We start from the raw sequence: 24,687 nt of genomic DNA on the forward strand, positions 1-24,687 counted from the left end.
GAATGGGGGAGGGAGGTAAGAAGGGGGAGAGGGAGAGGGAGAGGGAGAGGGAGAGGGAGAGAGAGAGAGAGAGAGAGAGAGAGAGAAATGAATGAATGGGGGAGGGAGGTAAGAAGGGGGAGGGGGAGAGGGAGAGAGAGAGAGAGAGAGAGAGAGAGAGAGAGAGAGAGAGAGAAGTTATATAGCTGGCAAGTGTTGCATATCCTAGAATCCACTGTGAGAGTCCCAAGCCTTTCATTTTTCACCTCTTGGCCTGTTAGCACATGGCTTCAATTGGCCAGTGGGCCTCCAGGGTTTTATGTGTTCATACCTAACAAGGACTCTTTGTAACTGATCCTGTTTTCAATTTCAGGCGTGTGTATAGAACTGAGCTCTCAAGGCATCCCGAAGCCCATGGTGATTTTACCCTTCATGAAATACGGAGACCTCCACACCTTCCTGCTATATTCCCGGATAGAATCAGTACCGAAGGTAACAGGCTGCTTGTGTGGCCTCTCAACTGTTTCTGAAGCTTTTATGACAACTGGGAAAACTCCAGTGTCCCTGAAAATGCAGAGAAGGACACTGGCCTTTGTTTAGAGTTCATTATACACTCAGGGGTTAAACTATGGTCTCCATCCTCTCTATGGCAGGCCTATGAGTGAGTGTCTGTCCCTGCTCATGGTGGGAGGAAGCCAACTGGTCCCACAGTATTGGTCCAAAGTCTCCTTGGCTGCTGTCAATGGAGTGTTTACTCACCTCGGGCTGGTAAAGGCAGCTCTCCTAAGGAGTCCTGTTTTGTTCATTTGAGATTAGTTTATATTATTAGCCCAGGCTAGCCTCCTGAATGCAGGAATGACAACCTTACGCTCGTCATACCCAGATCTCCTAAGGTACATTTTCAGAGCCCATGTTGGAGTCATGGGTTTGAGCCTTTGAAATGTGAGATATTTACTTGAAATATATCTTCTCTGACCCTTATTAAGATGGGTGGCAGGGGATATGGCGAGGTGAGGATCCAGCAATCCTTGCACCCTGTTACTCCTTGCGTTGGCTTACGCCATGAGAACTACACAGCCCTGTCAATTCAGGTGATAGCCTGAGAGCCCATGGTGGGTCACCTCAGAGATTTAGGAGCATGAATGTAAAGGCTTGTCTCTTTTTGGTCAGTTTTTACTGTGGACTTCAAATATTGTAGATTTGGGGACCCTACGCTGGAGACATGGCTGTCGGCCTCCTTATGAAGTAAGCATGGCGTTGTCCCTCCCTCTGTCCGTAGGCAGAGTGACTGGAGCCTATGAGCAGGAGCTGTCATCTGTGTCCATGGCATGCTCAATCTGGTCCCTGTCCCTTTCCATCAGGTCACTTCCCTATCTAAGGTGGTAGCACCCTAGATCCTGCAGGGCACCCACAAAGGGAAAATATGGGACTGACGCTCTCAGGAATCACCCTAGATTCAGACAGAATTTACTGTGGGCCAAGAATATCCCCTGTCATTGCTGCCAAAAAAAATGCAGGTTGTAGGAAGACACTGGACCCATCAGTTGATACCTGAGCATCCTCTAACACAGCTGCCTCTGTCCCCTTAGCTGCCACCAACAGCAGAGCTCTGGGGAATGTAACTAAAGACAAGTGGTTTAAGCTTTTCTTTTATGTTTCATGCTTTGGCAATCGTGCCTGAGAACTCTTTACTAACTCCTTGTTTAAATTGCCTTTTTCCTGCTGCTTTCCAACAAAATGTTGAGTTTTATAGGACATATTTGAGTATTCAGTCCATTTTGAGTCAGTTTTTATAGGAGGTCTGAAATTTAGTTTAAGGTTTCTTCGGTTTATCACCACCACCACCACCACCACCACCACCACCACCATCATCATCATCATCATCATTTTGTTGGCCAGGATTTCATGTAGCCCAGGCTGCCTCCTAACTCACTGTATAGCTAAGGATGGCCTTTAGGCTTCTGATCTTCATGTCTCTGTCTCTAGCTCTGGAGTTCTGGGTGACAGGTGTGTGCCACTATGCCCTGCTTCTCTGGCACTGGGGAGTGAGCCCGGGACTTGGTGTGCTTTATAAGCACTCTGCCAGCTAAGCTACATCCTGACCCTGAGGATCTTTTGATCGGTTGGTTTTGCAAATGATTGGTCATTTATGAGATGGCTACCTTTAATCTGCTAAATTGCTTTCGCACCTCTATCAAAACCGTGTCTGGCTGTGCACTGCAGGTTTATTAACTCACCCTCCCCTGCTCCTTTCTTCCCCACGCCACCCCTAACGTGTACTTCAATAGTTCTACTTCAGCTGGCAAAGGTTCTGCTGTAATCTTTTGTCCTTTTAAACAAAATAACAAGTAAGGCAAGCAAGCACGCAGTATTTTCTTGACTCATCATTTCCACTTGCAGAAGTATCAGGGCGTCCTCGGTGGCAGAGAATGACTCCTCAGTGTTGCAGAGATGTAAAAGGAGTGTATTTTTACATCTTGTTATTCTGTAGCCCGAGATAAAGATGGGAGACACAGCGTTCATGGAGTAGCTGGGACACGGAGCTTTTATTCAGGCAGCTTTCTGTGCAGTCAGTCCCCTGGGCATAAAGACCTTTTGTTCCAAACTAAGATTAAGTCTCCAGGCTTGTCAGTGAACTTCTGAACAGGGCCTGGGTTCTGGCTCCAAGTGTCACTGTCCTCAGCAGAGACAGTGTCCCTGGAGTGTGCAAGGCAGACAGGCAGATGATCAGCACCAACCTCAGCTCTCACAGAGGATGCAGCTGGGATGACATAGGCATTTGGAGAAGGGAGGAATTCTGACTGGAGAAGCTTGAATAGTCCATGGTGGCAGGAATAAAAACAAGAGAGAAGGAAGCATGCAGTCGGGATGAAAGCAAAAGATCAGAGAGCACATGCATTGTAGGAACCTCAAGTTTTCTCCAAAACCAATTGTAGGGACCTTGGGGCAAAAGCAAAGCAGGGGAGGATCAATAGGGAAGAACTACAGCAAGGAGGACGGACAGGGAGGAGCTACAGCAGTGAGGACGGACAGGGAGGATCCACAGCAGGGAAGGATGGACAGGGAGGAGCCACAGCAGTGAGGATGGACAGGGAGGAGCCACAGCAAAGGAGGAAGGACAGGGAGGAGCCACAGCAGGGAAGGACAGACAGGGAGGAGCCACAGCAGGGAAGGACAGACAGGGAGGAGCCACAGCAGGGAAGGACAGACAGGGAGGAGCCACAGCAGGGAAGGATGGACAGGGAGGAGCCACAGCAGGGAAGGACAGACAAGGAGGAGCCACAGCAGGGAGGACGGACAGGGAGGAGCCACAGCAGAGGAGGATGGACAGGGAGGAGTCACAGCAGTGAAGGACGGACAGGGAGGAGCCACAGCAGTGAAGGACAGACAGGGAGGAGCCACAGCAGTGAGGATGGACAGGGAGGAGCCACAGCAGGGAGGACGGACAGGGAGGAGCCACAGCAGGGAGGATGGACAGGGAGGAGTCACAGCAGTGAAGGACAGACAGGGAGGAGCCACAGCAGTGAGGACGGACAGGGAGGAGCCACAGCAGTGAGGATGGACATGGAGGAGCCACAGCAGTGAGGACGGACAGGGAGGAGCCACAGCAGTGAAGGACAGACAGGGAGGAGCCACAGCAGTGAGGATGGACAGGGAGGAGCCACAGCAGGGAGGATGGACAGGGAGGAGCCACAGCAGGGAAGGAGAGACAGGGAGGAGCCACAGCAGGGAAGGACAGACAGGGAGGAGCCACAGCAGGGAAGGACAGACAGGGAGGAGCCACAGCAGGGAAGGACAGACAAGGAGGAGCCACAGCAGGGAGGACGGACAGGGAGAAGCCACAGCAGAGGAGGATGGACAGGGAGGAGTCACAGCAGTGAAGGACAGACAGGGAGGAGCCACAGCAGTGAAGGACAGACAGGGAGGAGCCACAGCAGGGAAGGATGGACAGGGAGGAGCCACAGCAGGGAAGGACAGACAGGGAGGAGCCACAGCAGGGAAGGATGGACAGGGAGGAGCCACAGCAGGGAAGGACAGACAGGGAGGAGCCACAGCAGGGAAGGACAGACAAGGAGGAGCCACAGCAGGGAGGACGGACAGGGAGAAGCCACAGCAGAGGAGGATGGACAGGGAGGAGTCACAGCAGTGAAGGACAGACAGGGAGGAGCCACAGCAGTGAAGGACAGACAGGGAGGAGCCACAGCAGTGAGGATGGACAGGGAGGAGCCACAGCAGGGAGGACGGACAGGGAGGAGCCACAGCAGGGAGGATGGACAGGGAGGAGCCACAGCAGAGGAGGATGGACAGGGAGGAGTCACAGCAGTGAAGGACAGACAGGGAGGAGCCACAGCAGTGAGGACGGACAGGGAGGAGCCACAGCAGTGAGGATGGACATGGAGGAGCCACAGCAGTGAGGACGGACAGGGAGGAGCCACAGCAGTGAAGGACAGACAGGGAGGAGCCACAGCAGTGAGGATGGACAGGGAGGAGCCACAGCAGGGAGGATGGACAGGGAGGAGCCACAGCAGGGAAGGACGGACAGGGAGGAGCCACAGCAGGGGGGATGGACAGGGGTACTAAGGCACCCTGCAGTTGCCCTTGGATCTGTAGGAAGGAACTTGACTTTACTAGCATGTCAAACCAAAAACAACTCAACATCACCTTCAAAAAGAAGATAGAGGGGTTGGGGATTTGGCTCAGTGGTAGAGCGCTTGCCTAGGAAGCGCAAGGCCCTGGGTTCGGTCCCCAGCTCCGAAAAAAAAAGAACCAAAAAAAAAAAAAAAAAAAAAAAAGAAGATAGAGAGTGGGGTCTGGTGTCCCAGGCCTGTGATCCCAACCACTGAGGAGGCTGAAGCAGGGGGATCATAAGCAGGAGGGCAGCCCGGGATACAGTCAGAGGTCACATTGCTCCTCAGGGGATGTGTTCTGGCTGCAGCATAAGGTGCCTGGCATCACCTCGCCCTTGGACTTTCCATCCGTGCCGGTACTGCACGCGGTACTGCACATGGCATAAGGTGGCTGCTCTAAGTGTCCTGTGCTAGCATCCAGAGACGAAGGGGAGAAGTCAGTCCTTTACCTCTCCTGGGTCTGTTTTTCTCCACCTGCTGTGTCTGTCTGTATCCACACCCCTCCCCTATCCCTTTTCTTAGAACAGCACGTTCTTTGCAATAACTTTATCGAGATACTACACTGTTCTCCCATTTAAGGTGCTGAGAAGGGGGCGAGGGAGAGCTCAGTAAACAAAGATGCCTGCCACTGAGTCTAAGACCTGAGTTTGCTCCCCAGGGACCACATGAAAGAATACATAGGCCCCAAAATAATTAAATGTAATTTAAAAAAAAGTTTAAGGGTTCCAAGAGAGGAAAGAGAAAGAGCTACAGTGAGAGTTGGTTGTGAGGATGGTGACTAAGACCTCCAAGTAATGCAAAATATTTTAACACAATCAGGAACAGGTCCATCTGATGCATTCCCCTCCAAGATTCTTGGGGCTATAAAATGCTGTCCGTGAGGGCTAGAGCCACAGCAGGTAGAGTACTTGTTGGAAGCATTTGGAACCCTGGCTTCTGCCTCCGGTCCTGCAAACGTGGTGGCACACTCCTGCTGTCCCCAGAGGTGTGGTGGCACAAGATGTCCTCGGGTGCCCATCCCAACCCTTCACTTCGTTTAAGGCAGGATCTCTTGTTCTCTGTTGAGGGCCACAGGCTAGCTGTCTTGAGAGCTTCTGGTGATCCTCCTGTCTCAGGGCCCTCCTTTCTGAGCACCCAGACTTCAGCCGCTGCTATCTTACCCGGTCTTATATGGGCCCTGGGGATTCAAACCTAAGTGTTCACCCTGTACCCCCCACACACGGTTCCCACTGAGCCATCTCTGCAGCGCTCAACTGCCGATTCTATTTCATCAGTGGCTGTGTGCACACCTGCCCTCTTACTAGGCCAGTCTAATTAGAGCGTCTTTAGCAAGTCTAAGTCTTTTAGCTGTGTTCATCTTCGGGTTGAGGATATTCTGAGTTCCCTGGATTTCCCGTGGAATTTTAGAACTAACTTGTTACATTTTACAAAGAAGCAGAGCCCTGCTGCACTGGCACTGGAGCAGAGTCCATATCGATTATAAAGGCTGAGCAGCATTGGCGTCATGATATAAAATTTTCTAAGCCGTATGTGGAAGATAAATTCTTCTTATATTTGGATTTTTCAATTTTTCATCAACGCTGTGTATTGTTTCCAGAACACGAGTTATATACGTCTTGTGAAATTTGCTCCTGAATGTTTTTCTTCTATCGTAGCTGAGACTAGACTGTTTGTCTCGCCTTCAGGTTGTTCTCACTAGGACAGAAAGCTCTGTCGCAATACCAGCAGCCAACCCGACTCACTTAAAAACTGTTCTCTGCAATTATCTTTTAAATAACTTTTAGTCATAGGTTCCAAGAATAATGTAATTATTACAGAAAAAAAATCACAAACTAGTAGGTAGTATCTTCTACTTACTAATGACAATAGGATTTGCTATTTCCTGGAAACTAGCATCCGGAAAACTCAATACACAGAGAAGAGACAAAACTTCCAGGTTTGACTCGTTAACCTTTCTCTGTGACTCTGTTACTTTAGGGTGAGGATAATTGTGGCATTGTGGTTTCGTATGTAATTGGCATGTATCACAATTGGGAGTTATGGCATTAAAAGCGAGTGCTCGAGCTTATGGCTGATAGAGACTTGTCTAACACAGGCCCTGAGTTCCATCCCCAGTACCAAGGGAAAAACCAAAACCAAACGCAGCGCCCTTGTGAACCCCATTTTGGAAAACTTACAGTCTTTGGAGAATGGGCCGTGACAAATCCAATGTCATGTGGAGGGGTGGTAGTGGGGGGCATGTGGCCATGAACAGACCACTCATGAGTCATGATTGCCAGGAACGTTGTGGTCAGACTTTCTTCAGTGCCACACTGTGAAATGGCATTAAATTATTATCATTCTTACAAACAATTCTAAATGCCTGGAAGGCGCTCTCTCTCTCTCTCTCTCTCTCTCTCTCTCTCTCTCTCTCTCTCTCTCTCCCCTTCCCTCCCTCCCTCCCCCCCCCGTGTGTGTGTGTGTGTGTGTGTGTGTGTGTGTGTGTGTGTGTGTGTGTTGGGGGGGCTGATGATACTGGGGATTAAACCCAGGGTTACAGCGTTGTGTGTATGCTACATGAGTCCTCTCCCTCTGAACTGCATTCCCAGCCCACCGATGGTGTGTGTTTACTTGCACTAGCAGTTTTGTCTGATTTTTACAACACAGAGAAAACATTAAATGGCTGTAACTCAAGAAAGGCATCAGAAGGGAAAAAAATAGAATTTCAGAGTGCATACTTGTATTTTAGTTCAACGATAAGGGCGAAGTCTATCCTATTGTTGCTATCTCGAAGAAGAAAATTATCTTCCAAAATAGCTCAAAGTAAAATGGCCCGTCTTAGCATATATAAGACCCAGAGATCAACCTTGTTTAGTGCCACACACACCAAAAAGGAGAAAGAGAAGGAAGATAAGGGGAGAAGGAGAGAAGGAGGGAGAATAAAAAAAAAATGATGGCAAGAATACAGAATTAAAAACATCTCCTATCAAGTTGGTTTTTCCCCTCCCAACATCTGCCCCTTTCCTAGAATATCTCTTCTTCCCTCATTAAAAGCAAGAGTTTAATCCCTGGAGCCCATGATAGAGAGAATTAACTGTCAGGGGTTGTCCTCTGACCTGCACATAGTGGCACAATCGACCCCTCCTTCCCTCACACAGATGAAATAAGTAGGTAGATGTAAAGAAAATTTAAAACAAACAATGGGGCACCCTTCCCTCGTCCTCTCTGCCTGGTATGGTCCTCTGGCCCAGGAGACTTAGGATGTGAAAGCTTACCTTCGGCCTCATAAAACATGGAAAGATACAAAATATTTTTCACCCGAAATAGTTTTTTAAAGGTAAGGAGAATGTGGTATTTTCCAAAAGGTTTTTAGAATTTCTACTCATTCCTTTTTTTTTTTTTTTGAAGCATTCTTCCTTCCTTCCTTCCTTTCTTCTTTTCTCTTTCTTCCTTCCTTTCTTTCTTTCTTTCTTTCTTTCTCTCTTTCTTTCTTTCTTTCTTTCTTTCTTTGTTTTTCTGCATTATTTCTGAGCCAAGTGTGGTGGCTCATGTCTGTCATCCCAGCACTGGGCAAACTGAGGCAGGAGGAGCTTGAGTTGTAGTCTAGTCTGAGCTCTGTAGGAAGACCTTGTCTCAAAACAAAGAGTCTGTTTTTTTTTAAAAAAAATGCATTAATGATAAAGAAAGGAAAGAACTGTCTCTCTGTGTCTCCGCTATGGCTTAAGAAATAAGCACAGCACTTCAGGGCTACAGAGATGGCCGGCAGCTAAGAGCACACTGCCTGCTCTTGCAGAGGACCCAGGCTTGATCCCTACATGGTGGCTTACGACACTGTGATAGGGCCCAGGCTTCTGATACCCTGTTCTGGCCTTCTCCTATGCTAAGCACACACATGGTGTACAGACATACATGCAGGCAAAGTGCTCATGCACATAAAATAGAAGTAAATACAGACATACATGCAGGCAAAGTGCTCATGCACATAAAATAGAAGTAAATACAGACATACATGCAGGCAAAGTGCTCATGCACATAAAATAGAAGTAAATACAGACATACATGCAGGCAAAGTGCTCATGCACATAAAATAGAAGTAAATACAGCACTGTTTTCCCCTTGCTGAGAGTAACTTGCCAGCTTTTCCTTTTAAAGCATTAATGTTTTTTCTTGTTTCCTCCCCTTAGTCCATCCCCCTGCAGACACTGCTGAAGTTCATGGTGGACATTGCCCAGGGAATGGAGTACCTGAGCAGCAGGAATTTTCTCCACAGGGATTTAGCTGCTCGGAATTGCATGTAAGAACCTGGGCCGTTCTGGGGAGGCAGGGTCCTTAGACTTCATAGCGTGGGGAGTGACCTGCTATTAGCTTACGGAGGGCATCTGGCCTGGGGTGGGGCAGAGTGCCTTGCTTTGTATGGAGTTTCTGTCACTCTGGTTCTTCCTTGGGGGTTTTCTGTCTCTGCCTCTAAGAGTCTGATTAGCACCCGTGCTCCCTTATGATTAGCCTGCTTCCTCCTTGTCACTAGGCTAGGGGTGCTAGGCGTGATCTTTGGGGTCTTTTGCTGTCAGCTATCTTTGAACTCACAATAATGTGGAGGTCAGCTAACCATAGTATAACTTGAACAACAACAATAGAAGTCCCGAAGACTTTCTCCCAATGCCTTTATCAACACACAGCTCTCTCCTCAAGGAAGGTAAGGAATAGTGTGTTCTAGAGTGACCATGGCCTGAGAATACAGATTCAACGGCCTCAAGGTCATATATTCCAGAGTGGTAACTGTTTTCATGTTTTTACATTAACATAACAAAGAAAATCATAAATCAACACACTTTCAGATACATTAGTGGAAACATCAGGTAGGTGGGTTATAGCAAGTGGAAAAACTTCTGCTATAGGCAGGCCTCAGATGCCGGATGACGACTTTCTTGGCCTTGGTTGGTCTGCTAAATCAGTGCATCCAGAGTGGTTTCATCACTGGACAGACAGAGGAGGGCAGAGACCGGCAGTTAAGTGAGCTAAAGATAACTCAAGATATATTGTACTTAGACTCTGCCCTGCGGCATTCCAATGGTTCCTCCTCGTTCATTGAACTTCTAACCAGACAATCAGCCTTCTGGAAGGTTCAATGGGAGGCGTAGTTTCTTTCCAGGAACTTGTGTTCTTACCTACCCAACCCTTGTGATAACGTTTAGCACCTTAAATGTCTAGAAGCTTTTCTTCCACTGCAGATGATGAATAATAAGAATTTACTTTGGACTGGGACTTTCTCCATTTCTTTACCTGCTTTGACAGAACCACTTGGTGTAAATCTGCAAACATTTTAACTGTTCCTTGATTAGCTTGCCTGTTGTGAGACGAGGGAGTGACCCGTACGTATGTGTTTGTCTTAGTCAGAGGTTTGACTGTAAAGTTGGCTACTCACTCTTCTCAACCATAGCTCCTTCTCCCCCTCCCCCTTTAATTTAGTCTTTAAACCCCCCAGGATTTGGGGTTTGTTACTGTTTTCTGACTGCGGATACAGAGTCATGAATTTTTCTTTTTACATTTCCTTCATGGTTTTCCTACCAGGCAGGAAGACTGCCTGTCTGGTTGTCCTGAACTAAGAATGTGGGTCTTTGGGGTGTACACACCTTTACCCCCAACACTCAGGAGACAGAGGCAGAAGGATCCACAGTTCAGAATTATCCTCAGCTGCACAGCAAGTTCCAGGCCAACCTGGGCTACGTGAGACCCTGTCTTTTAAAAACAAAAAAGGAATGAAAGAAAGAATAAGGGTTATTGTCAGGCAGACAAGGATATCTCAGACACCTGCCTCTTCTCCCCTCTCCTTTCCTCTCTCCTCTCTGTCTTCTTTCTCTTCCTTTCCTTCTTGTCTAGGACCTGCTTTACTGGTGTGGACTGTGACAATCTATTTCCCTTTAATTTCCCAGGTCCTTCCTCTGACAGCCGTCCACATTAGCCAGCAATCCCTCAGCACCATCTTTTGAGGAGTGCGTCCCACTTCTCCCAGACTTCACCTCCCCTATGCCTCCACACCGCCTTGCTTGGTCCACAGGTCTGATGCCGCTTCCAGACAGGATGGCAATGGCGATGCAATCCATGGAAGGACTAAGGGAGCTGCTGTTCCTTCCACTCTGCTCTGCCACAACTCTTCCCATCCCCCACGCCCTTGCCTCCAGACACTGCCTGGGTGCCTTTGTCAGACTAGCCCCACACAGGCCAGAGTGGTGGGAGTACAGTCACATCTTCTCCCTGTTATTTGCTGTGTCTTTGACCTCAAAACAACTTCCTATCCCAAGCTTATGGCTCATGGGCTCCTCCTCTTCCTCCTCTTCTTCTTCTTCCTCTTCCTCCTCTTCTTCTTCCTCTTCCTCCTCCTCCCCCTCCTCTTTCTTCCTCCTTCTCCTCCTCCTTCTCCTCTAACTTCTTCTTTCCCTCTTCCTTTTTCTCCTTCTTCTTTTCCCTTTTCCTCTTCTTCCTTCTCCTTCCTTCCCTTCTCCTTCTTGCTCTTTCCCTCCCCGCTCCTCCTTCTATAAAAATGCCCTGTATCCTAGGCTGGTCTTAAACTTAATGAGCAGCTGAGGATGACCTCGAACTTCTGCTCCACCTGCCTCCACCTCCCAAGTGCTGGAGTTAGAAGTATTCACCACCATTCCCATTTATGCTGTGCTGGGGAATCAAACCAAGAGCTTCGTGCGTCCTAGCCAAGCATGTTACCACTGATTCACATCCACAGTCTCCCCATGTCTTCTTTAGTCACATTTCATCCATTCTGACCTGCATCTTATACAGGCATAGGATTAAGCGCTCTGCTCCCAAGGTGCTGAGGACCAGAATTTCCCCTTCGCAGGTTGCGGGATGACATGACTGTCTGCGTGGCAGACTTTGGCCTCTCTAAGAAGATTTACAGTGGTGATTATTACCGCCAAGGCCGCATTGCCAAAATGCCTGTGAAGTGGATCGCCATAGAGAGCCTGGCGGACCGAGTCTACACAAGCAAGAGTGACGTGGTACGTACACAGCTTTGACGTGACAGACAGGACACACTGAGAGAAACGACTGAGCCTGGCGATGTAGCGAATTACGCTCTGATAAAACTGAGGGCTGGGAGCATGCTCAGACCACGCTTTTATTTCATTTATTCACTCATTCCTTTGCCTTTTGTTGTTCTGGGGTTGGCCCTGGGACCTCACACATGCTACGAGAACACTAGCGACGTTCACAACCTCTTCTTTACTTTTAAGACAACTTTATTTTAATCATGTATAGGTATGTGATCTGTATGTGGATATGTGCACATAGATGCAGCTGCTCTCAGGGGCCAGAGGCATCAGACCCCCTGCAGCCTGAGCCAATCACAGGCGACTGACTGTGATCCAAAATGGATGCTAGGAACCAAACTTGGGTCCTCTTCAAGAGCAGAAAGTGCTCTTAAACCACTGAGTCGTCTCTCCCACCCCTTTTACTTTTTATTTATTTTTATGTAGATGAGTGTTTGGCCCACATGTATGTCTGTTCGCCATCATGTGCCTAGTGCCAAGGGAGGCCAGAAGAGTGTCAGATCCCCTGGAACTGGAATTAGAGATGGTTGTGAGTGACCATGTGAGTGTTGGAAATCCAGCCTGGGTCCTCCGGAAGATCAGTCAGTGTCTTAACCACTGCGCCATCTCTCCAGTCCTCTCTACCTTTTATTTCTGAGGACCGGTCTGTGTCAACAAGAAAACCCTTGAGCTCCCAGTCCTCATGCTTCGGCCTCCCCTGTAGCTGGGATCACAAATGTATAACATTATACTTGGCTTTCATTTTTTCCATTAATTAATTAGTTAATTAATTAATTAATTCACTTTATATAGACTTTTTAATTCAAGCAACTAGTATGTTATGGTAAAGTGCTCACATTTGTTTTGCATATGACCTTCAGAGATTCCCAGGTGTCTTTGCTTCAAATTACTTACTGCCCATAACTAAGATACACATGAAAGTAAATGAGTTCATTCAGTAGCCCTTGGAACTCATATGCTATGTAAAAGATGCTGTATAATCCTACCCTTGATCCAAACTCGGGGAGAGAAAATACTCCACAGTAAGGGCAGACAGCACACTAAGTAAGCAGTGTTGATATGGGATGAGGCTCCGTCTGCCTTTAGCCAAGTTTCCCAAAACAGCTTTAGTCAGAATGGTTAACTCTGGGGCTTCAACCCCATGGATTGCTGTGTCAGGAGAACAGTGGGCCTCAGACAGAATTACCAGCTTTGTGCTTCATCATCAGGGCTTTAAGGAAATGACCTTTCCCTATGAAAAAGTCCATTCAGCCTTTGTGGAAAGACTTTTGTCCTAACTTCTTGTGGCTTTGTTCTCAGTGGGCTTTTGGCGTGACCATGTGGGAAATAGCAACACGGGGAATGACTCCCTATCCTGGAGTCCAGAACCATGAGATGTACGATTACCTTCTCCACGGCCACAGGCTGAAGCAGCCCGAGGACTGCCTGGATGATCTGTAAGTGCACATCCCCCCACGTCACTGGGCTTTCCCCAGTGGGCAGCTATCTGGCTGTGAAATGACCCAGGAAACACAGTGCTGGCTTGTGCAAGTGGGGTCTGCTGTTAGCCAAGAGAGGCCGTGCAGAGAACGCCTCTTGCAGAAGCCTCGGCCAGCAGACCTTCCTAATGCAGGTGGAGTGTATGTCCAGCTTCTGTAGGCTCTCTGTGGCTCACTCATTCCACAGGTCTCAGTCCCCACCAGTCAAGGCAAGGTACCAGCATGTGTTTGCAAACAACAGCAGAAGCATCACTAGGAAGTAGATGGTGCCAGTAAAAAGGTTCACTTTGTAGTCTATGAGGTACTGGGATCCTTCACCCTTACTCGCTTGAACCCAGTAATCCCTTTTCTCTATAGCATTTCAAATGGTATATAAAAGGGCTGATCGATCGCACTTATTGGGAAACAGGAATCTGCACCAGTGCCTTTGAGGACAAACTGGCCCTGGGGATTGCTTGGGAAATATTCTGACAATGCTTATCCCTGTGTCAGAGGGTGCGGCAGTGTTGGAAAGCGGGTCTAGAAAGTGTGTGTTTAAAAACGTTCCCTGGAAGATCTGTGCTCCACCAGCTGTAAGTTTTCCTACCTCCCATCACAGAGCACACGCAACCAACAAAGCCCTCTCTCAGTCTTCAATGCATCATGGGGAAGAGACCCAGGACGGGCCCTGTCCAATAATGATGCACATGTGTGACCCAGGCTTGACTTTCTGTACCTTGTATCACGAGTCACATAGTGATGTTCTCAGAGAACTGTGGTGTCTCGACTGAAGTGGAGGAGGGTTTATTCCAGCTCAAAGTCCAAGGTGCTTTTCCTGATGGCAGGGAAGTCAAAGCTGTGACACAGCTGGTCACATCACAAACACAATAAGGAACAGAGTAAGGAATTCTTGCTGCCTTTCAGCCCCCTTTCTCATCCAGCCAAGGATCCCCTGCCTAGGGAATGGTCCCGCCCACGATTAAGATAAATCATCCCATATATTTTAGGTAATCAAGACAATCTTTCACAGCCATGCTCATAGGCCCATCTCCCTGATTATAGATTCTAACAAGTTGAAAACAGTAACCATCACAGTATATTTATGTGGGGGGGGAGGGGTACACACGTGTGTGTGTGTGTGTGTGTGTGTGTGTGTGTGTGTGTATCATGCGTGTGTGTTTATCTGAAGGCTGGAGATTGGTTTCAAGTGTCCTGCTCAGTAGATCTCTACTTTTATTTGCTGAGACAAGGTTTCTTGCTGAACCTAGACCTCATGGATTTGGCTTGTCTAGCTAGCTAGCTCGCCCCTGAATATCTCCTGTCTTCACATTAGGATGGCTGGAAGCATAGGCCAGCCACTCAAACTATCTGGCTTCTAGATATCTGCTGAGGATCCAAATCCTGGTCCTCATGCCTGTAGGCAAGTGCTTTATCAACTGGGGCATCTTCATAGCTTCAGCTTTAGTCCGGTCTCCCCAAGCTCTATGCTGAGCTTTTCAAGACGATGACATACAGTGCGGCCTTCATTTGTGACTTACACTCCCTTTGGTGAGTCTCCTCCAAGGATGGGATATTCTCATCATATTTAACAAGAACATTATAAAAATGTTGGTCTGAGTTAGCTCTGTCATGGATCAGCCTGTGAGATGCTGGTGCTATGCGAGACCCTCAGCCCCATTCTCTGTCTCTGCTGCCCCATTCAGCTCATGGGGCCAGGTCACTTTGTACACAACCTCCTAGGTACATCTATGGCTTAGACTCCAAGCCAAGCACAAGGAAGATTGTTTTGTTCCCAGCCTCAGCCTGCTTTGTGGTTGAAGATATTTGAGACCAAACAGAAACAAAGGCTGCAAATCTCTTGAAAATATCTTAAGGCCTTGATTAAATTAGCCTTCAGGTTTCACGGTCATTTTGGAAAGGGCTGTGGTAATGAAACGTTGGCTTTGGGAAAAGAGGAAGCCTTGCTGTGCAGCCACACTGTCCAGGAAGTTTTATGGTGGTTTCTTTCACCGCTGTTCCCCTTGCGCTAGCAGAGACTGACATTACCAACGACCTAAGTGAGTTCCAAGCTGTGTCGCACTGTGGTTTGTAAGTTTTACTTCAAACTAAAACAAGAGACCGCTGAGCTGGTGTTGTCTGAGAACACTTTTAGCTGGTAGAGTCAGCTCCCGCCCTCTGGCTGGGGACCCAGGTGGTTGCAGACAGGCTGCCGTCCCCATGTTCCTGACTTCTGCATGCCCTGGGCTGACAGATGTGATGTGGTTAGCAGGTTAGCGGAGCAGGCTTTACCCCTCATGTGGATGCCAACAAGCAACAGCACCCAAAAAGAAACTTCTGTACTTGACACACAAACTCACACTCATACACATACTCATTCATATGCACAAATACACACACTCACATACAGACTGACACACGCAGACACAAAAACACACTCACACATACACAGATTCAGACACAAACACATATACAGCCACAAATACACACTCACAGACATACACACGTTCAGATACACAAACACACATACTCATAGACACACATTCACATTCACTCGCACATACATACTCACAGACACACAAACACATATACTCATAGACACACACACATTCATAGACACACACATTCATAGACATACACACACACTCACACTCACTTGCACATACATACTCGAAACAAACACACACAGACACACTCACTAGATGAGTGTCTCAGAGTCCAAGCATGGCTGGGATGAGTGCGCTCCTTGTGTGTGCTTCTCTTTGGCTGCTTTAAGCTAACTGTCTGAACCGTGGCAATGCCAGTTGGGAATATAGCTCAGTGGTAAGTGTTTGCCTGCCCTACACAGAGCCACAGGTTCAGTGTCTACTACTGTAAAACGAAGAGCTAAGGAAGAGCTAAGGGAGAGAGGGAAGGATGCAGGGAAGGAAGGAGAAACAGAAAAGGATAGACAGATGTCATGGAGCCCCTTGGCCCCTACTCTCTACTCTAACCCCCAGAGTCACCTCTGAGAGCAGTTTCATTGCTACCATGGAGTGACCAGACTGTCAGTCTTGCTTCCTGCTACCCAGGATGCCACTTTCTGGGGCGTGTTAATCAACTCCTATGGGACATCTCCTTAGCTGAGCTCCCTAAGGTCTCTCTGGCACCTTCAGCCCTTCCCTACCAGCTGTGAGTTTGAGATCAGCCTAGTCTATAGAGTGAGTGTCAAGGCAGGCAGGACTATGTTCCAAGAGTCTGATTAAACAAAACAAGAGAGGGCTGGAGAGATGTCTCAGCAATTAAGAGCACTGACTGCTCTCCCAAGGAACCTGGGTTCAATTCCCAGCACCCACATGGTAGCTCACAACAGTCTATAACTCCAGTTTCAGGGGCTCTGACACTCTCTTCTGGCTTGTATGAGCAACGCACACATTCAGCACACAGACATATATTAAGGCAAAACACACACACACACACACACACACACACACACACACACACACACACAAATAATCTTTTTAAAAAAGGAGAGAACCGGGGGTTGGGGATTTAGCTCAGTGGTAGAGCGCTTGCCTAGCAAGCACAAGGCCCTGAGTTCGGTCCCCAGCTCCGAAAAAAAGAAAAGAAAAGAAAAAAAAAAGAATCCCAGAATTTCCATCTTCTTTTCTCGTTGCTGATACTGACAGATCACAGAAATCCAGATCTGCATTCCCATCATGATGACATCATGACATAAGTACAATGTTCTGTGCAGAACTTTCATCTCCCTCCCCCAGGGGTCCTCTTTCACTGCTTAGACAGCAACCAAAGTGGTCTCTCAAATATAATAATCAGAGCTGAGGTACCTCAGTGGTGGAGAACTTGCCTACCATGCACACAGACCCTGGTAACATCCTAAGTACCACAGACAGATAATTACCATCATAATCTGGTCGTGGATTGCTTCTGGATATCATCTTCCTGCGGTTTCCTGGCCCTTATGATATCTTTCAAAGCCATATTTAAGATGGGCATAGTGAGGTGTACTTTATGCAAGAAGGTCAAGAGTTTGAGGCCAACTCAGACTATATAGCAAGGACTTTCTTATCATACATAAACACACACACACACGGTTATGTACATATATATATGTATATATATATATCACATCGCACAAAGTTATATTTATATTCTCATAAAGTATTAGAGATGAAAGGAAAATAATTTCAGGATGGTACTGCCTCTATTCTCTATAAGTCACTTAGTGTTTGCTTCTAAGATGTGAGGTAAACAAAAGAGAAGTAAAGAGTCCTGCACTGCAACACAGAAAAGGAAACGATGTTAAGTCCTTAGGGACTGAATTTCTCAAAGCCCATGTGAACAAACAAGCACGGCTCAAGGTTCTGTGCAAAATTGGAGTCTTGCAGATTGACTGATGTTTCTCCAAAACAGAACCAGACATTGTTTGCCCAGTCTAAGTTGCTGGCTACTGAGAGTGAGTTAGACTCAAAGGAGCTCCCGAAGCTAAGACAAAACTCAGGACTGCAAGGCAGTGTCCGAGTGGAGTCCTGGGTTGGGGTCCCGTCCCTTTGTATGTGAATTTCCGAGTTCCAGAACCAAGTAACAGCCCTGGGTAAGGGCTGCAAAAACAGATCAGTGAAAGGCCATGAGAATGTCTGCACAGGTGAGATCTGTGTGCTGTGTGTAAGGACTAACACTCGCCCAAGGATCTGTAGATTGTGGGAACTGCACATTTTTGTTCCTAAGGAAGCCAGTAATCAGCATGCATCAGATAATCTAGATTCAGCTTGGTTTTATAGTTTTTAAAGATTTATTTATGTGTTTATAATTTGTCTGCACATATATCTGCACACCAAACGAGGGCATTGCATCCCAATGGCACTACAGAAATAGTTTTGAGCATCCAGGGCTAGGAGTTGAATTCAGGACCTCTGGGAGAGCCAGTGTTCTTAACCACTGAGCCATCTCATCAGCCCTCACCTTAGTTTTCTTATCATGTGATATTAATATCAATTTCCCAAAGCAGAGAAATCTCTAAATGAAACGCTCGCGTCTCAGCCCAGCAATTTCCTGTTGTCATTTCCTTCCCATGGCCCTCAATTGTAATCCTTAACGATACTAGACATTGGGATGAAGTTGCCAGAAGAGAGACACATGCCCCTGTAGAAAGCAGAAATGCCTTGAGGAGCACTTGTGTATTGGGCTTTCTAACCCTAACCTCATTCCTCTGCTCCCTGCTGCTCCCAATGAAGCCAGGGCATGGACTGTAATTTACACAGAAGCCGGGAATGGAGTGGTACACACTACTTACCACTCAGTCACTCTTCATGTGCTCTCTAGCTCTGGGTCCTCCTTACTTAGTCCACTGGTCCAAATACTCCGCGTTCTTGGTAAGAATTCAATTTAATGGTGTAGACGGAGGTTAGCAAACTTGTTTGGTAAATGTCTTAGTTACAGTTCTGTTGTTGTGCAGAACCATTATGACCAAGACAGCTTATGAAAGAAAGCATTTACTTGGGGGCTTGTTTACAGTTTCAGAGATGAGTCCTTGAGTGTGCACAAGCATAAGTCAGAGAGAAAAAGCCTGAAAAGGGTGTGGTGTGGGTTTTGAAACCTCCTCTGTCAAGGCCACACCTCCTAGTCCTTCCCAAACAGTTTCATCAACTGCAAACTAAGCATTCACATAGATGAGCCTATGGCTTTGAGGGCCCTTTGTAGCAACCACTCAATGCCACAAGTGTAGCAAAGGCACAGACGGCAAATAGGCATACCTGTGTTCTAATAAAACTTTATTTACAGAGATGATTGGTTTGATTGCCAAGTCTGTATACGAAATGGATTTGACATCCATTTATTTGCAAAAGGAGATACAATTGCCAGATGCATCTTCTATTTTTAGCAACAGAAATTGTGTGTGTGTGTGTGTGTGAGTGAGAGAGAGAGAGAGAGAGAGAGAGAGAGAGAGAGAGAGAGAGAGAGAGAGAAGGGGCTGGAGAGATGGCTTAGTAGGTAAGAGTACTTGCTGAACAAGCATGACAACCTGAAGTCAGTCCCCAGCACCCATGTTCACAACTTGGCCTGGCAGTGAGGTGCCTCTAACCTCAGTGCTGTTAGGGGCAGAGATGATGTGAGGCTTCCAGGGCTTCCTGGCCAATCAATCTAGCCAAAATAACAAGTCTCTGGTTCAGTGAGAGACCCTGTTTCAAAGGAATAAAATGAACAGGGGTAGAGCAGTATATCAGATGCCCCCAAGCCTCTATATACGCATGCACAAGTACATATTACCACACACACACACATACACACACACACACATACTCACACAACACATGAAACATTTTAAAAGTTGAGTAACCATTAGACCACTTCCCCCACTTATTCATTTCCATAAAAAGTAGCACAAATACTGATTAAAATGGAATGAAATTAAGCATTGGTTGAGGCGGAAGGGGTGGCTGCACTGTGGGTTCTGGGTCTGCTAGGTAACACTCACTTGTCTCTTATCAGGTATGAAATCATGTACTCTTGCTGGAGTGCTGATCCCCTGGACCGACCCACCTTCTCAGTGCTGAGGCTGCAGCTGGAAAAGCTCTCCGAGAGTTTGCCTGATGCCCAGGACAAAGAATCCATCATCTACATCAATACACAGTTACTAGAGAGCTGCGAGGGCCTAGCCAACAGGTCCTCCCTCGCAGGGCTAGACATGAACATTGATCCTGACTCCATCATTGCCTCTTGCACAGCAGGTGCTGCTGTCAGCGTGGTCATGGCGGAAGTTCACGAGAACAACCTTCATGAGGAAAGATACATCTTAAATGGGGGCAACGAGGAATGGGAAGATGTGGCCTCCACTCCATTTGCTACAGTCACAGCTGGAAAAGATGGTGTGTTACCAGAGGACAGACTCACCAAAAATGGCATCTCCTGGTCTCACCATAGTACGCTACCCTTGGGGAGCCCATCACCAGATGAACTTCTGTTTGCAGACGACTCCTCGGGAGACTCTGAAGTTCTGATGTGAGACCAGCCGAGAGGAGGCATGACAGAACCAAGCAAATACTGCTTCATGGATCCGGTTGTCTTAGATACTTTGCTGTTGCGTGTGACGAAGCATCATGACCAAGGCAATCTTTAAGAGAAAGTATTTAGCTAGGTTTACAGTTTCAGAGGGTTAGAGTCCGTGATTGCAGAGGGAAGGTACGGTGCCAAGAACAGCTGAGTGCTTACATCTTGAATAGCAAGCAGGAGGCAGAGAGCACTCTGGGAAATGGCACCAGTCTTGTGAAACCTCAAAGCCTGCTCCCAGTGACAGAACTCCTTCAACAAGGCCACACCTCCTAATCCTTCCCAGACAATTCCACCAACCGGAGACCAAACATTCAAACCTATGAGCTTATTGGGGCCATTCTTATTCAAACCACCACACTGGTTATACCTGATGTTTTGGTGTTTGCTCTTCTTACCAAATCGAGTCCGTGGCCTGACAGCACCAGGTGAAAGCCGTTGAGTCAGTTTTGCAAATAAATACATAACCAAGGTCTTGAGAGACGACTTTTTAATAAAGATTCCTTTTATAATGTTGCCAGCAACTAAATCAGAGGGCTCACAACCACCTGTAACTCCAGGTCTAGAGGACTGATGCTCTTCTGGCCTCTGAGGGTACCTGCACACACGAGGCAGACCCTCACACAGGCACATGAATAAAAATAAACCTAAAAATAGGTAAACCAATAGTAAGGCTGGGAGTGTGGCTCAGCAGCTGAGTGTGTGCTTAGCCTGTGGACTGCCCTGCATTCCATCCCAAGATCTCAAAGCAGTGCAGAATAAAAACACAGAGGCTAGGGGAGATAGCTCAGTGGGTAAAGTCCCTGACTTGTGAGCACCAGGACGTGAGTTTGATTCCTAGATCTGACATAACACAACTTTGAATGTGGTGGCACACACTGTGATCTCAGTGCTGGGGAGATGCTCTCAATGGATTTCTGAGGCTCAGTGGCCAGCTACCCAGGTGAGTTCCAGGCCAAGTGAGCCCTGTCTCAAAGAAAAAAGGTGGACAGCACCTGAGGAGTGAATATTTGATACTGTTTTTTGTGTATACACACACACGCACATGCACACACACGAATATACATACGTAAGAAAAATATAAGTAAAATACATAATATATTTATTTAAAGAGAGAATATATATGTATATGGTGGAAAGAGACAAGGATATTATATTTTAATAAAAGATGACTTATTTCACTGACCTTGCAGAACTCAGAATGTATCCATCAGTGTTAACATTTGTACAGAATCAATGTCACTCCTTTAAAACTGTCTTCTTTTCCACAGTATTAAATGTATAAGTGTTTGTAAAAAGAAATGTCAGGTTTGACTTCGTTTTTGACCTTCAGGAGAAGCTGGGCATGCCCCCACACGTCGTGTGTGTGGTAAAAATGATTTGTTTAATGTTCAACTGATTGTCTGATGACTTCCTAATAAAATGCAAATGAGGAAGAATGTGTTCGGCATGCTTCAGAGGTGGAAAGACGGCCATCACCAGCAGCCCCGATACCTTCCTCTGCAAAGGAGTTCCCTTAATGGCTGGCCCTCACCACTGTTCCTGTGCCCATTCTTACCATTGCTTTGAGGGACATGGACAAACCATCCCAGGAGTCCATAGAAGAATGGCTGGCAAGATGGCTCAGCTCCTAACGGTACTTGTAACCAAGCCCAGTGACCTGAGTTTCATCCCCAGGACTGACATGGTGGAAAGAGGGAGCCAACAAAGATGTGCTCTGACCTCCACATGGACACACACACACACACACTAAATTAATAAAAATAATAAAGGATTTAAGATTATACATGCTCTGAGACGATGTGGAAGCATTTGAGCAGTGAGTCATATTTCCACTGCAGAGCTGTCACTCACAGGAGGTGGGCAGAGCAGGCCCAGGGCTTAGGCTGTAGAGTTCTGCCATTTCTGCCATTTCTGGCTCAGCCACCAGTCGTTGAGCACTTGCCTTGTTCCCACCCTGTGTCTGTCCATTCCCTTTACTGTGTGTCTTTAGAACGTTTAAGTAATCACGTGTTTTAGAGTTTGTGCTAGTAAGTTTCACATTACAACAAAACTCTAGAGGCAATTAATAAATGAACTAACGAAGGACAAAAGAAAAAAGGAGGGAAGAGGGAAGAAAGAAGCAAAGAAAGTAAGTTTATTTAACCTACAATATGGAGATTACAAGCCTAGATAGGGCAACCCCCTGGTCCCATCTTTGGTAAGATGGCGGATGGTAAGATGCTTTCCAGCCAGGAAGCAGAGAGGGCAGGGTCCCACAGTTGCCTTCTGGAATACTCTTCCAAAGGTTGAAGGACCTCCAGTAGATCTCACCTCCTACGCACTTCACTAGTTCCCAATAGCATCACTCTGGGAACCCCTGGGGGACACTCATCCACATCACAGGATTCTACTCCGAAGCTTCTAAACATTTAATAAGCATACAGATACTGCCCACGCTGTGCCAGCATGGTGCTCACTTAGTTTCCTGGTAGGTATGACACTATCCCTGCTCCAAGACGGGGAAGGCTGGGGCTGTAAGAGGCCGACTGAGGGCAGTAGCCGGATGCCACCCATGGAAACACTGCCCAGGGATTGCGGGCCCTTGGCATCATCAGAACTGTTTTGCTTCAAACTTGAGAGTTGGTTCACTCAGGCTACCAGCAGGCTTCAGGGATCAGAGTATACAGGGCTCAGGGCTGCAGCTTCCCACAGCCAAGTCCTGGCCCCAGCTGCCAGCCCAGAGTCCCCATCCCCAGGGTGGCTCCTTTATCACTGTGCGAAGGTTCTGAGGAGCTTAGATGAATCTGCATCCTTATCAAATGCCAGCATCACATTTTATTAGTGCAAGGACGGACAAAGACAGTCATAGCCTATAAAGATTATGCTATGGGGCAGGAGAGGTGACTCAGCAGTCATGAGCTCTGGCTGCTCTTGCACAGGACCTGGCTTTGGTTCCTAGCACCCACCTAGCAGCTCACAGCTGTCTTAACTCCAGATCCAATAAATCTGACATTCTCAGATGGAGAGTGGGCACCAGGCACATGCATGGTGCATGTACAGGCAGTCAGGCAAAACCCACTCATACACAGAAAATAAAAATGTACAAATATTTTTAAACAGCCTGGAGAGATGGCTCGGTAGTTGCGAGAGCTTGCTGCTCTTGCAGAAGACCAGAGATCTATCCTCAGCACTCACTTCAGGTGTCTCACAACTACCTGGAACTCCGGCTCTAGGGGATCTAACTCCCTGGCCACACACACACACACACACACACACACACACACACACACACACACACGCACGCACACAAATAAAAATATATCTTAAGAGGTCATGCTTTTAAAAATATTTTAAACACACATTAATGAAATTTTGTGACTAGTTTAAAAATTAATTTAAGATACTTTTTGCTTGTTTGTTTTGTTTTTCAAGACAGGCTTCTCTGTGTAAAAGCCCTGACTGTCCTAGAACTCCCTTCCTAGACCCGGCTGGCTCAAACTCACAGAGATCTGCCTGCCTCTGAGTACTGGGATTAAAGGTGTGCATCACCACTTCCAGATAATAAAATACTTTTTAACACTTGTGCAAAGTTTCTTGTTGATGGGAAAAAAAAAACCCAAGAATTTAGAGAATTTGGGCCTGTGAGATGGCTCTGGAGCAAAGGTGTTTACCACTAAGCCTGACTACCTGAATTCAACTCATAGGCCTCATAAGCTGCATGGTAGAAAGGAGGAACTGATGCTACGAGCTGTCCTCTGACCTCTGAACAAGGGCAATAGCATGCACATGCACGCATGCACACACCTGCCCACCCACCCAAGCACCCACCCACCTATGAACCCATGCACATGGTAGTCAAAAACATTGTTAAAGAATTTGAAGGAGACTGGAGTCTGTGGTTGTAAACTCTGGCTGCTCTCGCACCGGACCTCAGCATCCAGACAGCAGTCCACAGCCATCCATAACCACAGCTGCAAGGCACCCAAAGCTCTCTGAGGTTCAAACATGTACACCAAGACTGAAAAGGAGGGGTTGGGGATTTAGCTCAGTGGTAGAGCGCTTGCCTAGCAAGCGCAAGGCCCTGGGTTCAGTCCCCAGCTCCGAAAAAAAGAAAAAAAAGAAAAAAAAAAAAAGACTGAAAAGGAGAAACTATTGTAGCACCCAGCCCTAATCTCTAGCCATTGTTCAAGGAGGTTTTGGCCCCGATCAAAAGCCTCTCACAGGTTATATAGCTTTCAGCTAGAATCTTTAGCTGCAGGGAGGTAGCTTTCAGGTACTCCCCACACCTAAGTTACACTTTCTGAGCAATTCAGTGAGTTTTGTAGGATCAAAGAACTGTGGTTACAGCGACCGACCGTTACATTACTGGGGCTGGCAAGATGGCTGGGCACGAAGAGCATGGACTGCTTTTGTAGAGGACTGGGGCTGGATTCCAGCGCCCTCATGCCGGCTCACAGCTGTCTGTAACTCCAGTCCCACAGGACCTGACACCCTCTTCTGACCTACACAGGAGGTGCACATATGTGGTACATAGATATCCTTGAAGGCAAAAACACT

The 24,687-nt window shown here is 47.2% G+C and overlaps 1 protein-coding gene across 2 annotated transcripts in view; it reads left to right on the forward strand.

Annotated features, from left to right (window-relative positions):
• Positions 1 to 20,104, forward strand: part of Mertk (MER proto-oncogene, tyrosine kinase) — a 106,431-nt gene extending 86,327 nt beyond the window's left edge. Inside the window, 5 exon segments of one of the 2 annotated variants that reach the window (NM_022943.1) lie at positions 353 to 471; positions 8,771 to 8,880; positions 11,437 to 11,596; positions 12,947 to 13,083; positions 19,591 to 20,104. In NM_022943.1, the coding sequence (NP_075232.1) occupies positions 353 to 471; positions 8,771 to 8,880; positions 11,437 to 11,596; positions 12,947 to 13,083; positions 19,591 to 20,104 (1,040 nt within the window). 2 annotated transcript variants of the gene reach the window in all.
• The last annotated feature ends 4,583 nt before the right edge of the window (positions 20,105 to 24,687 follow it).

This window comes from Rattus norvegicus, chromosome 3 (genome assembly GCF_036323735.1).
Source record: "Rattus norvegicus strain BN/NHsdMcwi chromosome 3, GRCr8, whole genome shotgun sequence".
Lineage (NCBI taxonomy): Eukaryota > Metazoa > Chordata > Mammalia > Rodentia > Muridae > Rattus > Rattus norvegicus.